General features: G+C 40.5%; 1 protein-coding gene across 10 annotated transcripts in view; it reads left to right on the forward strand.

The window, feature by feature from the left end:
- Positions 1–17454, forward strand: part of LOC131248026 (uncharacterized) — a 33902-nt gene that overhangs the window by 4045 nt on the left and 12403 nt on the right. For 9 of the 10 annotated variants that reach the window (XR_009172119.1, XR_009172120.1, XR_009172118.1 and 6 more), the window contains exons 5-10: positions 112–171; positions 273–377; positions 517–627; positions 1697–1738; positions 13226–13336; positions 13430–13629. Coding sequence is in view for 3 of the 10 variants with exons in the window: in XM_058248064.1 (XP_058104047.1) it covers positions 112–171; positions 273–377; positions 517–627; positions 1697–1738; positions 13226–13336; positions 13430–13629 (629 nt within the window). In the remaining 7 variants the exon portion in view is untranslated. The remainder of the gene's footprint in view (positions 1–111; positions 172–272; positions 378–516; positions 628–1696; positions 1739–13225; positions 13337–13429; positions 13630–17454) is intronic. The other variant, XR_009172117.1, reaches the window with a different exon arrangement.

Below are 17454 nucleotides of genomic sequence, written 5' to 3' on the forward strand. Positions count from 1 at the left end.
TGCCCGCATTAAGGAGATCCTGTCAATCACCTTGATGCTTTGACTCTATCATCCATTGGGAATTGTTCTTCTCAATTTCATTGAAATGTGTGTCGGTTTATTGGCTTACAGGAGCTGCAGTTACTGAATGAGAAACATGTTTTGGAGAGGAAATTTTCTGATCTGAGGATGGTTTGTATATGAATATTGGAAAATAGTTATTTGACACTTACAAATGTTATCTGGCTTCTTGTATGGGGTTTTAATAGATAAATTACGCATTTGAGCAACAGGCAATTGACGAGAAGCAGAATGAATCCATAACTACTGCAATGAAGGATCTGGCTCACAGAAAAAGTTATCTTGAAGAAAATTTGAAACTGGCTAATGACTTAAAGGTCAGATGTTACCCTGTACTTTCTTCAACTGTTGTCTTGAACTACTTTATCTGAACTCTACTGCTTCTTCTGCCAACAAGATTATGCATATCTTTTGTCCTTTCCTGTGGAACTGTTCCTAGCGATCATTGCTGTGCAGGCTGAAGAGGATGAGAGTTATATCTTTACATCATCAATGCTCAGCTTATTGGCTGAGTATGGTGTACGGCCACAAGCAATAAATGCTTCCGCTATTGCTAATAGTGCAAAGGTATATCTGTATGATCAGTTTTTGTGTTAATCCAATCTTTTGAATCCTTTATCAGCTTGATTTTGTAAATTCAATTTTTGCCTTTACAGGCAATTTTATGGTGGCATGTTTCTTTTAAATCAATGCTGATCTGTGACATGCGATGTGCCATCATTTAGGATTAGAAATAAAGGGCATGAAGATCCATTATAGTTGTTATGCAACCTAAACAATGTGGAAACAAATTGAATGTTCCTATTCCAACAAAATGGGTTCTCTATGCCATGCCAATCAGCAGATCATTGTATTTAACACAAACCATGGATACCGTTGAACTCAGTCACTATGTTTCAAACTCGTAATCATGCAACAGTGAAGTCTAAGAGAAGACATGGAAATGGAAGATACATAGGACTCATTTTGGTTTCCAATAGAGGAGCCATATCAAATGAGGTATAATACCTTTTATGATTTTTGCAAGGACATTATTTATCGAAGAAGTCATGTGTATTTTGTTCTTGTCTTATGGATTAGTTGAAGGGATGTTCTATAACTGAAGGATATTTGAGTTTGGTTTGATGCGTTCATTGTGGGGATGTGTCTCTATTAGTATGTCTTATGTACCATCATTGAATGCTTCTTCAGTAGAATTTTTCATGAGATGATTGGAGTAGAGATATCAGAAAATGTGTTATTGTCGATCATTGAATCTATGGGAGTGGTTCTGCATTGGAATAATGAGTAGTTGAAGACAATTGTCCTTCTTGAGAAATGGCAGAATTGTGTACATAGTAGGGGATTATATCACTTTTAATTTGTTGCCCTTAGATAATGCATGGATTTTTTTTACTGTAGCCTGTTTTGAGGGTATTCTCCTTTACCACGGGGACATGTAAATATATATTGCTTGAAAATTTCCAAACCTTATTTTATTTTATTGCTTAAAAATTTCCAGTTAGGAATTGAACCTCTACAAACAAAAAATCAAATTAGGCTTGCTTCTTGCTTCCATCACATGTCCCTACTTACTAAGAAGAACAACTCATTTTCTGAATCGAACTAACTTGTTTTTATTGCTTTTTTTTTCCAGCATTTATACCATGAATTGCAATGGAAGCTTAGAACTTCCAATGTAAGTTTACAGTCTGGTAACTGCATATTATTGTCCTCAGTCATATGGATTCAGTAGTCTTAATAGAAATTGAATGATTTTCTGCCTTTAGCATTATCTGTCTATTCGTAAGTGTAATTCACTGAGGCATGTGTTTCACATGCCATATGTTTACATTTTACCTCTGTCATGCTTGAAGCATGTTAACATAACATGTAACTGTATCGTGAATGCCTTGTTATTAGAGGCAGCTTGGTCTTTTCTTTATTGAATTTGATCCCTATTGAAAAGATGTCATTGACCATGTAAATTTTATATTCCTGACAATTGTTCATCTGTTACTTATGAGAATTTTCCAGTGTCCTGGGACCATGACTTCATTTAATAGTTTTTAATTTCATGAAGGCATGCATGAAAACCTAGGGTTTGCAAATCTTCCGTAACAATTTGATTGTTCATGGGGCTATTATAATCATATTTTTTGCAGATCTATTATAATCACTTGAGATTTCTCATTGTGCAATGAATTTTGATTTAGTGTTCTTTGTGTTTTAGATCTTGAGAAATTCTATGCTAGCTAGTAGGGTTGTCCACGAACCAAGTTAGCTTGGTTAGCTCGCTCGACTCGACTCAAAAAAGCTCCGTTCGAAACTGAGTTCGAGCCAAGTCGAGCTAATTTTTTTGAGCTCGAAAAAATTTCAAACAGAGTTCGAGCTTGCCCGAGCTCGACTCAACTCAGATCGAACCCAGCTTGAATCGAACTCGGATCGAACCAGTTCGGTGACTCGGTTACTTCGATATTGATGTTGCTCACCAACTATTTGATGAAATGACTCAACGAAGTGTGGCTGGTGGCAAGGAAGGTATGCATATGAAACAAATACCCTTTTTTTCTTGATTTTTATGTTGCATAGAAGGTGTTTGATGAAATACCTGTAAAACCACTGCCGCTGTTTTACACAGAGTGAGATTTTGAAGGGGCAGTCCATATGTTTGTGAAAATGCTGCACAGGTGAACTCGGCTCGGTCTTGGCTCGAACTGGCCCGAGCTGCTGACCGAACCGAGCCAAGTTGGCCAGTCAGGCTTGAGGACCGAGCCGAGCCGAGTTCGAGCTGGGGTCAGCAAGTGGCCGATCCAAGTCGAGTTGTGCCCAGCTCGACTCGGTTCGACTTGTGTACACCTCTACTAGCTAGTAAGCTATTCAACGATTTTATGACACATTGATTCTGATTCTTGCTTGGGTTAACCCTTCATATTAAGGTGAAGGATGACCTAATAGGGAGTTCATTACCCCGTCTTGCTTTCTAACCTTGATTAATTGCAGTCTTGACGTTTTTGCCTCCTTAGGTTTGTATTTTTCTCCGACTCAAAAGAGGTTTTCGACCCTACCTTATCAATTGTCCATCTATTATTAATGATAATTGTTCACAATGTCCTGGAATCACAACTTCATTTTTTTTTTTTTTTAATTGACAGCAAGCCATGCATGAAAACCTGGGGTTTGCAAATCTTCGTTAACAAGTTGATTATTCCATGGGTTCTATTATAATCACTTGAGACTTCTCATTACACAATGTAGTTTGAGGAGTTTTCTATTGTAAGCGTGCCTTTTGTTCTAGATCTTGAGAACCTTTTTGTATCATCTACCTGTTTCTATGCTAGCCAGCTTAGCTATTCAGTGTGCTTATTAGTTACTAATTGATGCCAACTCTTGCTTGGTTTGGCCCTTCATGTTTATGATGATCTAGTAGGGAGGTTATTACCCTATCTAGCTCTATAAACCTTGATTAATTGCATGTTTTGAACCTTCTTGACTCCTTAGGTTTCTACATTCTTCAAATTTAGGGGGTGTTGTCATCATCATAATCATCATAGCCAAGGATTTGAGTCGCGAGTGACTCAGGCTGACTTGTCCAGTCTTGAGTCAGGTCACTACTCAGCTGAGTCAGGTGAACCGGTCCGACTCGACTGAGTCAGGGGTGAATCATCTGGGTGACTCTCTATGTTGAATTGGATCGGGTCCATGCAAGTCTGAGTCAACTCAGATGAGTCACATTCTACTTGTCTGAGTTGTCAATCCATGATAATAGCCTCTTCTGACTTAGGGAGTGTCTGCCTGTGGTTTTTAAATGTAATTATATTTTTCTTTTCAATCTATCAAGTTAATCTGTTTCTATTTCATGTATTTGTTGGTCATCCTGTACTTGTGTCTAGGCTTCTTGTGCCAATTTACTAAAATTTGGTGCTGATTATTATATTTCTTCATTTGCACTGTTCTAAATCACATGATTCCTTTGATATTAACAAAATGCTAAGGTCCCCACTTTCATAGAGATGTTGTTGGCAATATCCGCAAAGCTTTTAAATGAAACATAGAACAGCCAATCATTGATGTGGACTGTCCATTTGTTAACCACCATTGGCAGTTCATGGTGCAAAGGTCACTATAACGGACAATCAGATTCAAGACTGAGCAGAGAAAAAAAAGGCCTAATCATAATCTTGCAACATCTATTCAGTAGGCCCCAACACGGATTGTTTATTATTCCAAGATGCACTTTGGTTAGAGGATGCTAACCATTTGATCTATGGCTTGTAAAATGTGCACGGTTATACCAAAATGGCAAACATTCAAAGGGTTATAATCATCTGATCAACATGATTTTTGCAGCTAGTGGTTTGCATTGTATGGACAACCCTGATGAATGATTGACTTTCTAATGTATCATTCACAAGCATTGAGGACATTGCTAACGTGCCCATGAAGGTGTGGACATTTGCATTTCCCTATGTGTGTATATGTATGTATGACTGGCCGGTCTGATGATATAGCATAGTTTTGCAGTCACCATTGGCATGCTGCTGAACTTGATAGGTTGCTGCAGCATTACTAATCACTCGCCTGGGCAATCTGGGTCTGCACTTGTGCATGTGTGTTTTAGGGGCCATGGGTGGGTGAGTTCATTCTTGCGTGCGTGCCATATTTGGCAATCAGGTGTCTCCACTTTTTCTAAAAATATTTTATATTTGGAAGTTAGGTGTCTGCAATAACTAGGTCAGGAACTCGGAATCTATCGACCATCTATTCGTCCATTGTCCTATCGCTACCAAAGTGTGGTACGCAGTGTTGGCTAAATTCAAATCCTGGTGGGTCATGACAAGAGCTGTGGGTGAGCTGTTTATGGCGTGGCACAGGGTTATGCTCAAGAAAGACAAGAACGTTCAGTGGCGTCTCCGTCTTTTTGCTGGCCTTTGGCGATCTGGGAAGAAAGGAATGGGAGATGTTTTAGGGATGTTAGTGATGTAAGATACATGTGTGGATGTCATGTTTCACAGGAGATTATTCAAAGGACAACTCAAAGCATACAGGTTATGGGCCAAGCCCACTAAACAATAATTTCAGCAGAACAGTTCACCAAACAGTAATTTTAACAAGCAAAAATGCATGTCATTTCATTAGAAATCATCCCCACATGCACATGTTCATATAAAGATTAAATGGCAGGATGTCAAGGTTGTTAGAATAACCCCTTAGCACAGAATATCAACAAAATACTCATGGGCAGATTCATACACACATAGAATTTGTCATACTCATTCACCACATAAACTATGTTTAGAGGAGATGAAGATCACGTGGGATATGGGGTGGGATAAATCTGTAATTTGGGAATTGAGGGTTGTGGGAGGAAATTGGGAGAGGGTCTAGGGTAGGTTTTATGTGGGAGGCAAGGATATAGGGTGTCGAGGTTTTGGGTGCAATGAATTGAAGGATTTAGGTTAGATAGGATCAAAGAAGTGTTTTTAAAGGAGTAGAAGGAGAAAGAAAAACCATACCTTACAAAAGATAAACACGTAAGCGAGTCGCACACCCACAAAAAGATTGAATCTCACCACCTTGCTTCAAGTCTCATGGAGGGTTCTTCCAAGTCACCAGGAAGAAAGAAAGGCTTTTCTTTAGAAAACAAACGTGTACTCTTTATTTCCCCTGGGGTTGGACGTTCCCCCCCCCTTAATAGAGTTTTTATATTTAAAAGTAAAATGACCAACATGCCCCTTTTTTAAATCTAGCAAAGTAGGGGTCCACTAAGAAATCCAAACCAACGAAAATGTGCAAAAAAATAACAAAACATAAATGGACACTAAAAACTAAAAAAGGACTTGATCACATGGTGGGCCACCATGCGATCGGACGAGGTCCAACGGTCGGATTTCAACGCAAAACTCTCAAAAACTATCCTGGCACTCCAAATAATGCAGCCCAGTTTGGGGCCTTCATGATGCTCATCCTATGCACATGGGGTTTTCAAAGTAGCCCATGGGTCAGGCCCTGGGTTGGGCCAGGGCCTGGGGCTCTCCTATGGCGATGCTAGTATACTCTGATGTTCGCATCAACTCTCCTCGGCTGAGAAAGTCTCGCCGCTGGTGAGATAAAACTCCTGTAACGCTCTAGTAGATCGGGGTCAAGCCGCTGTAGCTCTGCCTCTGTAATCTACGTGCAGTCTGATGTAGGTCGATCCTTCCACTCGACGAGAAACTTCTGGAATCCACCATGATGGGTAGACACTATCTACTCATCCAGAATGTCTTCGATCTGCTCTCTCATGTGTACAGATGGTATGGGGGGCTGTAGGCTAAGAGGAAGGCTCAGGTATAGGCCATGGGTCAGGGGACTGATCAGTGGGAGGCTCAAGGTGTAGATCACGAGAGCTGATATTCAATGTAGGTGGAAGCTCGAGAACATACGCATTGGGACCCATACGGTTTAAAATTTTATATGGTCGTGCGCTGCGGGCATGTAATTTCTTAGTGGCGCTAGGTGGTGTCTGCTCTGGCCTAATACGGACCATGACCTCATCACCCACTTGAAATTCCCTGAATCGACGGTGCATGTCTGCTTGAAGTTTATAATTTATATTACTTGAATTAATCCTTTGTCTAATCTCCCTGTGTAAATCATGCATGTGATGTGCAAAGGACTCAGCAGATTTAGAAGGACAACGTGACACAGACATGGGAATCAAATCTATAGGTCTCCTAGGCTTATAATTAAGAACAATCTTAAACGGACTCTTACCTGTATACTTATTTACTGAACTATTATATGCGAACTCTGCAGTTGGCAAGACTGCGTCCCAAGTCCTAATATGATCACCAACCAGAAATCTCAACAAGTCGCCTAGGCTCTGATTTACTACCTTAGTCTGACCATCAGTCTGAGGATGGTATGCCGAAGAAAATTGCAAACGAGTTCCCATAATATGCCACAGTGTCTTTCAAAAATAGCTCACAAACTTGACATCCCGATCAGACACTGGTTTTTGGCAAACCATGTAATCGAACAACCTCATCAAAGAAGATCCGAGCAATGTGTGAGGCGTCCGACGTTTTGGAGCATGCAATGAAGTGGGCCATTTTGGAAAAACGGTCCACCATGAGAAATTTGGAATCGTGCTTCTTGATAGTCTTGGGAAGCCCTAACACGAAATCCATACTAAGATCGTTCCAAGGGGCATATGGCACAGGCAAAGGAGTATACAATCCTGTGTTCTGTTTCTTTTACTTTGCTAGCTAACATGTACGACATTGCCCTATAATTCTAGCTATATCTCGCTTGAGACTTGGCCAGTAAAATCGGTCCTTAACAAGGGTTATTGTTTTATCCCTTCCAAAATGACCAGCTACACCACCTGCATGTAGCTCCCATATTAGGAAATCCTGCAGGGACGTGCGAGGAATGCAGAGCCGATCTCCACGAAACAGGTAATAATCATGAATTAGAAACTCACTGCCTGTCCTCGTGGGATCCTCTAGAAGTGATACATATCTCTCCAAAGTCTGAACACTCGGGATATTCGTCTTTTAACCCCTCAAAACCCGTAACCTCTACTCCCAGAGAATGGAGAGTCACAACCCTACAACTAAGGGCATCCGCGGGTTTGTTCTCGACTTCGGCCTTGTGCTTGAGAACAAACGAGTACTCTTGAAGAAATTCGACTCATTTGGCATGCCTAGGGTTCAACTTCTTCTGAAAGCCTAAATATCGCAAGACCTCGTGGTCAAAGAACAAGATGAACTCATGCGGGAGTAAATAGTGGCGCCAATGACTCAATGATTGTACCATCGCATAAAATTCCTTGTCATAGGTGGAGTATTTCTGTTTTGCCTCATTCAGTTTCTCATTGAAATAGGCAACTGGGTGTCCCTCCTGACTTAGTACTCCCCCTATTCCCACACCTGAGGTGTCACATGCCACTTCAAAGACTTTAGAAAAATTTGGAAGTCGCATGATAGGGGCCTCAACCATCTTGCCCTTTATGTCTTTAAAGGCCTTAGAGGCTACATTGTTCCACTGGAGCTCCCCTTTTTTGATGCAATTGGTAATGAGAGCCATAATGGAACTAAAGCCTTTAATAAACTGATGATAAAAGGTAGCTAAGCCGTGGAAGTTACGCATCTAATGAATATTCCGTGGTTCTGGCCAACTCACTATGGGCTTGACTTTTTCAGGATCCGCATGCATACCTTCGGACGACACTATGAACCCTGAGAAGATAACTCGATCTGTCATAAAAGCGCACTTCTTCGGGTTCGCATATAATTGCTCTATCGTAAGGATCTCACAGGCCTGTCTTAAATGGTGGAGATGTTGTTCCTTAGTGGTACTATAAATGAGAATATCGTGAAAATAAACCACCAGGAACTTGCCCATGAAGGGCCTTAACACCTGAGTCATCACTCGCATAAAAGTACTTGGGGCATTAGTCAACCCAAAGGGCATGAGTAGCTATTCGTACAACCCATCCTTCGTCTTGAAGGCCGTCTGCCATTCATCACCTGGGCGAATGCGAATTTGGTAATACCTACTCTTGAGGTCAATCTTCGAGAAGTCCGTGGCACCGGCCATCATGTCGAGCATATCATTAAGCCTCGGTATAGGAAACCGATACTTGACTGTGATCTTGTTAATTGCTCGGCTGTTCACGCACATGCGCCACGTGCCAGCTTTCTTGGGTGTGAGGAGTGCAGGCACAACACATGGACTCAAACTCTCTCGAATGAACCCTTTTCTTAACAACTCATCGACTTGCCTCTTCAACTCGGCATGCTCGGTCGGGTTCATTCGGTAGTGAGGAAGGTTCGGGAGAGTAGACCCAGGGACTAAGTCAATGACATGCTGGATGTCCCTCATGGGTGGAAGTTCATTTGGTAAGTCCTCAGGAAATACATCACTAAACTCCTCTAAAACTGGACTCACCCTAGACGGGATCTTTGCCCTAACCTCTGGTGTAACCTCTCTTGTCACTAGGGCATACACCTCTAAACTCTCTGTAGCCTCTTTCTCATATTCTTTCGCATTAATAATGTGAAGAGACTTAGTTTGGGATTTCCTCACTAATTTTCCATCACTCTTATTGACATCTCTCATTTTAGCTTGGGTGTTCTTGGGAGGCAGAGGCTTTAGAATAATCTTTCTGCCTTCGTGTAAGAATGTAGACGCATTTGAATGACCATATATCGTGACATCCTTATCAAAGAGTCAAGGTCGACCCAAGATGATGTGTCTCACATCCATGGGCAAAACATCATAACACATTGTGTCTTTATAGGATCCAAACTCCAAAGGCACTAGACAACACTGGGACACTGGCATGGAAGAGTCGTCAACCCAAGAGACTTCATAGGGTTGAGGGTGGCGAGTGGGCTTCAGGCCCAAACGATCCAAGTTGCTAGTGGAGACCACATTTGTACAATTTCCGCTGTCGATAATGACTTTGCAATTCTTTTCCCCACTTTTGGCGTAAGTATGGAAAATAGTAGAACGACGCCAGTCATCCTGGTCCTTAACTTGAGTTAGGATATGTCTGACTATAGCAAGTGGGATAGTCTCCTCATCGTCTTCATCACTAGCACCCACATCAGGGCGATACTCTTCTTCTTCATAGTTGCCCTGGTCATTATGATCTTCCCATTGATCTTCAATCAGGAGGGCCTTTCCTCGCACCTTTTGGGGACACTCACGTGCGAAATGACCCATTTTACTGCACTGGTAGCATTCTGTAGGCTCACCTCCTCTTGAGCTAGTTCCCTCAATGGCCTTACCCTTGAAATCTCTAAGATTGGGTCGACTAGAGGAGGATGGTTTGGACTGAGTCCCATAATTAGGTCTTATACCCTGAGATGGAGCCCTAGAACTGGGATCTCGGTAGTCCATATGTCGAGAACACTGGATTGCTACATACCACTCTAACTCAGGCACTAATTGGTAGGCATGATCCAAGGTGCCAACATCGCGAGTGAGCAGCTCGTGCTGAAGATCAGGTCGGAGCCCCATCTTAAATCCGGAGAGTGTCACAATGGGGTCTTCCTGGATGTCACACTTCAACATATGCTCATCAAATTTAGCAATATAATCTGTGGCTAACATGTTCCCCTCGCGAAGGGACTGCAATTGATCCATGAGCTTTTGTTGGTATGACAGGGGAAGATGCTTCTCCCTCAGGGCCTCTTTAATCTTAGCCCATAGTGTGATGAGAGGTTGCCTAGACCTCTCAAGTCGGCGTCCATAGTTTAGCAAAAAAGACTTAGCCTAACTAACAAGCTTCATCTTGACGAACCGCACTCGACGGTCGTCAGGCATGTCATGCCTTTCGAAAAAGTGGTCTATGTCTGCCAACCAATCGACAAAGACTTTGGGGTCCAGCTAACCATCAAAGCTCGGCGCGTCGACTTTCACACCTCTCATGACACGGTCTTCAACATCATGTCGCTCATGGTACTCAAACTGGGGTGGTTGAGGACGCACCCCTGCACGGCCAATTACTGGGCCATGCCCCCTCGCATAATCCCTAACAGGCTCTCTCTGAGGGGTAGGACGTGCTATGGGAGCCCTAGTTGGCTTTACTGGGGTTGTGGGATCCCTCCTAGCACCACGCTCCAATATCTCAGCTTGAGACTCATGCTCATCACCAGGATCCTCAAGGTCAGCAAGGCGCCGCTTATTGGATTCTGTCGCTGTGCGCTGCTCCTTAACGGCTGTTTCAAGACGATCTAGCTTAGTCGTGATGACTTGTAGTTGTGTTAGGATCTGTTGAGATAACGGGTCGGGATCACAACCATTACTTGCGGTTGCCATACCGCGACACACTTCAGACAACTTTAATGTAAGGACTTACTCAAAAGGAAGAAACTAATTCTAGGATTGACATGAAAACTGATTCAATGGGGCACGGGCTGTACCCAATGTAACCCTAGACTCTAGTTCAGATTTACCATCCTAATGGTGTGGCCTAAACACTATATGAGATGCAATCTCAACCTATATGCATGCACATAAAATTCCCTAACTTTATATGGGACTCACAAATAATCTATGCTAAACCTTCTCTCTGATACCAAAAATGATGTAGGATACATGTGTGGATGTCATGTTTCACAAGAGATTATTCAAAGGACAACTCAAAGCATACAGGTTATGGGCCAAGCCCACTAAACAATAATTTCGGCAGAACAGTTCACCAAACAATAATTTCAGCAAGCAAAAATACATGTCATTTCGTTAGAAATCATCCCCACATGCACACGTTCATATAAAGATTAAATCGTAGGATGTCAAGGTTGTTAGAACAATCCCTTAGCACAGAATATCAACAAAATACTCATGGGCAGATTCATACACACATAGAATTTGCCATACTCATTCACCACATAAATTATGTTTAGAGGAGATGAAGATCACGAACCTAACCAACTTTAAATTTTGGCCACTATAATAATTAACTACATCAAAATCACCATTCAAGTAATGAAAGATCCACTTTACAACAGTCCAATGATTTTTACTCGGGTTTGTCATGTATTTACTAATTGCTCCAATTGTTTGTGCAATGTCTGGTTTAGTGCACACCATGATAAATATAAGGCTCCTTACCGCCGATGAATGATACTTGAGACATATCTACCTTCCTTGATTGTGTTAGGACCAATGTTTGTAGTATTGAGATCATTACATGTATCACTAGCTAGGGATATGGAAAATATGTATTGACATTGCCTATATTATCACCGATACTCATAAATATATCAATGACTAAGGGAAACGTGGGGAAAATGGTTGAATCTTCAATGAAACTTCATGAGATGTTAAAATACACTTGTTTACATATTTAGGAATTAAATAATTGCAAATAAGATACGTACATAATAAGGTCCCCATTAATGGGGGCCTAAACATGCATCACTTGGGAAACATTGAAGAAATGGGGAAAATGGTTGAATTTCTCAATGCCACGTAGGAGATGCTAAAATATGCATATTTGCATATTTAGGAATCAAATAATTGTAAAAAAGACACATACAAGATTAGTTTCAATTTAATGGGGCCCTAAAAGTGCAATAGTAATTATAATGAGTTTATATAATACAAATGTAGGTACCAAACAATGATTAAGACATCTAAAAACTAAAAGAACTAAAAGAACATACCCATCAATGCCATCCATCATACCTATATGGAGTTACGAGGTGGCTCAAAGTTGTTATCTCCGTCCCTACTCGGTCTGCCATAATGCTGCTGCTCAATGCAGTGATCTAATCATCTGAAACATAATTGCAACACGAACGCCAACATCAATCTTCTGCTAAAGGTTTCTCAACCTTTAGCTATAAATTGTTGCAAAAAAATACTTGTACACGATCAATGTAGGCAAAGCAAAACCACAAAAGTAAAAGAGAAAAAAAAGGGCCAAAGCAAAAACAAGAGACAAGAGGCATAGAGATTTACGTTTTCGACAATATGACTACATTCACAAGATATGGAGCTTTCTTCACTATAATAAGTGAAATAAGAAATACAAGGCTTATCTCTCTCTTCCACTCTTCCACTATAGAAGGAATCTCTCACCTAGAAATCCTCATTAGATCATCTCTCTCTACCTGTGTTCCTCCTTATGTAGGCATCACCACAATAGGCATCACCACAGGAGAGAACACATGCCAAAACCTAGGGAATCTATGCTTTAACCTACACACATGTAGGTATGTGGTATGTATGTACTTATGGCCTCAACAGGGAAGAGGCTTACACATTTAAGAAAGAGAGAGAGTGTGTTGTTTCCTTATAGGAAATGCACTCACGTATCCACTCCTTAACTGGGATAAGGATATGATGATGGCGATGACCATGATGATATCAATAAGGAGGGAGTCTTTTATTTTATTTATTTTAAGCCTCAGATGAGATAGCCTTTCGAGCATGAAAGTTTTATTACTACTTGCATGTGCCTTGCATGTGTGGCATTAAAATGCTACTTTGCCTATTCAATAAGGAGCATATCTCTGTTAAATGACTCTTTGCTACTCATTTTATGTAAATTAATATATTTTTTGGTCTCTCTTTATTGTGCTGGTTTTTTGAAAAAATGAGATGTCTGCTTGCTGAGTTCTTGGTTCTGCAAATTATAGTCACTGGAAACATTTATAAAAGAAGTTGGTTTTGTTTACTACAGTCTAATGTTATAGATATAAACGATCTGTTGGGCAATCAACTTGGGGATGCATCCTCCAATAGAGATCGTCAACCTTCAAGTGCATTGAAAAGGCAACCACAAGCATCCATGGTATTGTTGGAAAACATTTCCTTCTATTAATTTATTGTAGGTTTATTGGTCTTTTTTTTTTCTTCTTATTTTTATCACATTGTTCTTGTGTAGGTTCCAAATGCATTTGAATTTTATCCCTACAATCGCTATCCTCATGAACGACAGTCAGATCCAACTTCTGATACAAAATTTTTCCCAGATCATGGTCGGATGGATATGAAAGAAATGAAACATGACGCAGGTGTTGACAATGACATACGCCATCCATTTATTCATGACAATCCGAAGGAGTTCACCTCCAACACCTATAAGTTAGTACATGAATCAGACTCTAATTCCTGTTACCTTTGATTCGATTTGTTTCTAAGAAGCATCCCTTATTAGGTAGTCTGAATTTAAATCTCAAGAATGTCCAACTGGTGTTATTTCTGAAATTCTTGAATGGATCTTTTTCAACTTTTGCAGTGTTTCTTGCAATTTGTGAATGAATCTTTATTAACTAACTTCCAATTACAGGGCCTCTACTCATGGCTCAGTGGTAGACACTGTTTCCACTCCAAGGTCATGGGTTTGAGAACCCATGTGGTGTGTGTGTATTCACATTTCAAAAAAAAAAAAAAAAAACCAATTACAAATATTGCAATCTTTCTATTTTGCAAGATGGCCTTTAGTAAATTCTTGGATACTGTGTCATCACTCATAAGAGTTCCAATTTTGGTCATCTTTGATACACAAAAGTGAATATAAAATTCCTACTAATCCCTTTTACTTTCTTGGTAATTATTGGTCTCACCTGTAATGAGTATATGCTTTATTGCTATAGGGCACTTTTGCAATTTTAGGTTCCATTGTCAAACATTGTATCCCTTTGATCCTTGCTCATAGTTTGATGCTGTAGAAGGGAGAAGAGATCTGTGGAAAAAGTTGTGTTAGGGAGAAAATGTCTCCATTGCCTATTTCATTAAAAGAGTTTTTACAAAGAAGGTATGGTTTTTGGAGGGAGCACTGAAATGAACATAAGTAGATCTCTCTCTCTCTCTCACACACACCCACACACCCACACACACACACACACAAACACACACTCCCCATAAGCTAGAGCATTGATATCACACATGCCAGCTTACCCAATAGATCATGAAATTGAGAAGAATGTACAACTTTGGTAAGGACACTTGCAAGTTGTTCCTTGGAGTGAACATAAGGCATAGAAAGAAGGCCCGAGATGATCTTTTCATGAATGAAGTGACAATCCAACTGGATGTGCTTAGTTCGTTCATGGAATATTGGATTGGAAGCAATATGAGTTGCGGTTCGATTGTCACAATATGGAGTAGCCATTGAAACTTTGAGTCCAAGATTTGTAAGAAGGGAATGAAGCCAAATAACTTTACATGTTGCATGACCCATAGAATGACATTCAGCTTCAGTAGCTAAGTGAGCGACAACAATTTGCTTTTTTACTCTTCCAGTAAGCCAGGTTACCCAGTTGTGGATTGTCAATCATCAGATCATCTAGCCTACTCGGCATTACAATATGCACTATTATGAAGGTGACCATGATCTGAGTACAAAAGAACCTTCCTATGCGACAACTTCAAGTAGCGGAGTATCTTATAGACAGCTTCAAGGTGATGAATGTAGGAGCTTGCATGAACTGGCTTACAACAATAACTGCATAAGCAATATTTGACACTAGTAAATAACTGCACAAGCAATATTTGCTCACAAGCAGTGATGCATTCTGGGGTCTTCAAGTTCTTTTGACACTCTAGAATGCAGGTGATGATTCATCTCTGTTAGAGTATCAACAGGACACAAACCTTGCATGCCTATTTTTTGAAGTAGATCTGGGGCATACTTAGCTGAGAAATAAATATCCCATTCTTTGACTGAGCAACTTTAATTCCAACGATATATCTCAATGACTAAGGCCTTTAACCTCAAAAGTACTTGCAAGGAACTTCCTCACAATGTCAATTTCATCTCCACTATCACCAGTTATGATGATATCATCGACACATATTGCTAACATGTCAGAGAGGAGCTAGCTCGCTTTACAAAGACCAAGTGGTCAGGTGAACTGCGCCGGAAGCCAATTTGGGAGATGGCGTTGTTGAATCACTCAAACCATGCCTAGGAGATTGTTTAAGCCCGTATAGAGACTTATTCAACTTGCACACGTTGCCTTTGGAACCTGGTTTATGCATGTGTGGAGGAAGAGACAGAGATTTCCTCCTCAAGATCGCCAAGAAGAAAATGAATTCATTGAGTGGAGAAGAGATTTGAGGAAAAATGTTGCATTAGGGAGCTAATGATTCCCTAACCTATTTTATTAAAAGAGTTTTTACAAAACCGGGTATGGTGTCCCGAAGGAGCACCGAAATTGACACACACACGAACGAAATTTTTCTTGGACATCTTTTCTCATACTTGAGCTGTATAGTTTAAGATAATCCCAGGAAGATCTAAAATTTTAAAATTGTAAGTTTAATATAGTTTAATTTTTAAGTTTAGCTCTTCCTGGGATTATCTCAAACTATTGTCCCTGGTGATGTAGTTTTGGTAGTTGAACTAATTTCTGCTTTAGAAAGTAGTTTTCTGGAATTGCAGTGCACATAGGCTGACTTTCCAGGTCCATTTTTCTTCTTCCAATTTGTTTCTTTTCTTGAATAGGTTTAGTACCTGATCATCTGAACTGATGGATATTGATAAACCCAATCTGTAGCAGGTTGAACCTAGTCAGCTAATAAGCCTGGACTATTAATTGTTTTGATCTGGTTGCATGGTAGTGTAGGTGAACTTGCTCGTAGATCACTTTATTCAGTGAGGATGTTTGGACTAGGGCACAAAAAGCTTAGAAGGACAATTTATTCCAATTGTAAAAAAATCCCTATATATATTTATGGTTTTGCTAATGTCCCCACCTTCATGGGATGTCAGCAACATCCTCAGACTTTTTAAACAGCACATGGAGTGACCTATTGTCGAGATCAATGATTCATTCATTCATATAACTAAGAGCAAGCGATGGTGCAAGAATCACGCCGATCGGATGATCCTAACCCTTTGAAAAGGGCCAACTTGTTACAACCATCTATTGTTAATGTGCCATAAATCAAATGGTTAGAATAATCAAATCAAAGGTGTTACTTTACAACCATAAGAAAAAAAAAGTGGGATCTAGCAAGTAGATGCTTCAAGCTGATGGTTGGACCTATTTTGTTTCTGATCAATCTTGAATGTCCAATTACATGCTATTGATGGGAAGCTTAGAGAGAGAGAGAGAGAGAGAGAGAGATGCATACACACAACTACTAGTACATCCAACTAGGGCTGAAAGTTGGGCGGGTTCAACCCGACCAACCCGTGACTGACCCGACATTGGGTTAGGCTTGGGCAGGATATATTGGGTTTTGTCTCAAGCTTGGGCCATACAAACACCAACCCGATAAAACTTGGGTTGGGCTCGGGTTACCCGACCCAACCCGAACCCGTTCGATATATAAGTTCCTTATAAATTAATTATAATTGAGTGTGGATCATCTGTGTTGAAGGCATAAGAAATTCCAATGTTGTCGGATTTCATTGGTCCACGTCATTTCTGATGATTCAAGCTAACAAGATGTCGGATTTCTCTCTCCCAAATCGAATGCGTGGTACACAATACGACTTTAAAGGAGTAGTTGTCCTATATTTTAACTTGTTTGTTTTTAAAAATGAATTTCTTTACGATAAATAACTACATATATAATTAATAAAATCATAGGTACAAAAAATAATACGTGTATTGATAATATAATAACAAAAATATTAGCATATACCAACCTGACCGAGCCCGCTTGGGTCGGGCTTGGGTTGAGAATTCCCAACCCGAGGTTGGGTTGGGTTAGGGTTGAGGTATAGGAACCTTGGGTTGGGCTAGGGTTGAGCACCAACCCGACCCAACCTGCCCGACTTTCAGCCCTACATCCAACTAGTTGGCATGTGGGGCCCACCATGGCTTTTGTACGACATCTTGTTCATCCAGCAAGGTTGTCTCACCATGAAAATGGGATGCCCCAAATATCAAGTTGATCCAACTATTAGATGTGCCCAATGTGAATATGGAATTTTTTGGATGGTTTGATTCACCT

The sequence above is a fragment of the Magnolia sinica genome, chromosome 6 (assembly GCF_029962835.1).
Source record: "Magnolia sinica isolate HGM2019 chromosome 6, MsV1, whole genome shotgun sequence".
NCBI lineage: Eukaryota > Viridiplantae > Streptophyta > Magnoliopsida > Magnoliales > Magnoliaceae > Magnolia > Magnolia sinica.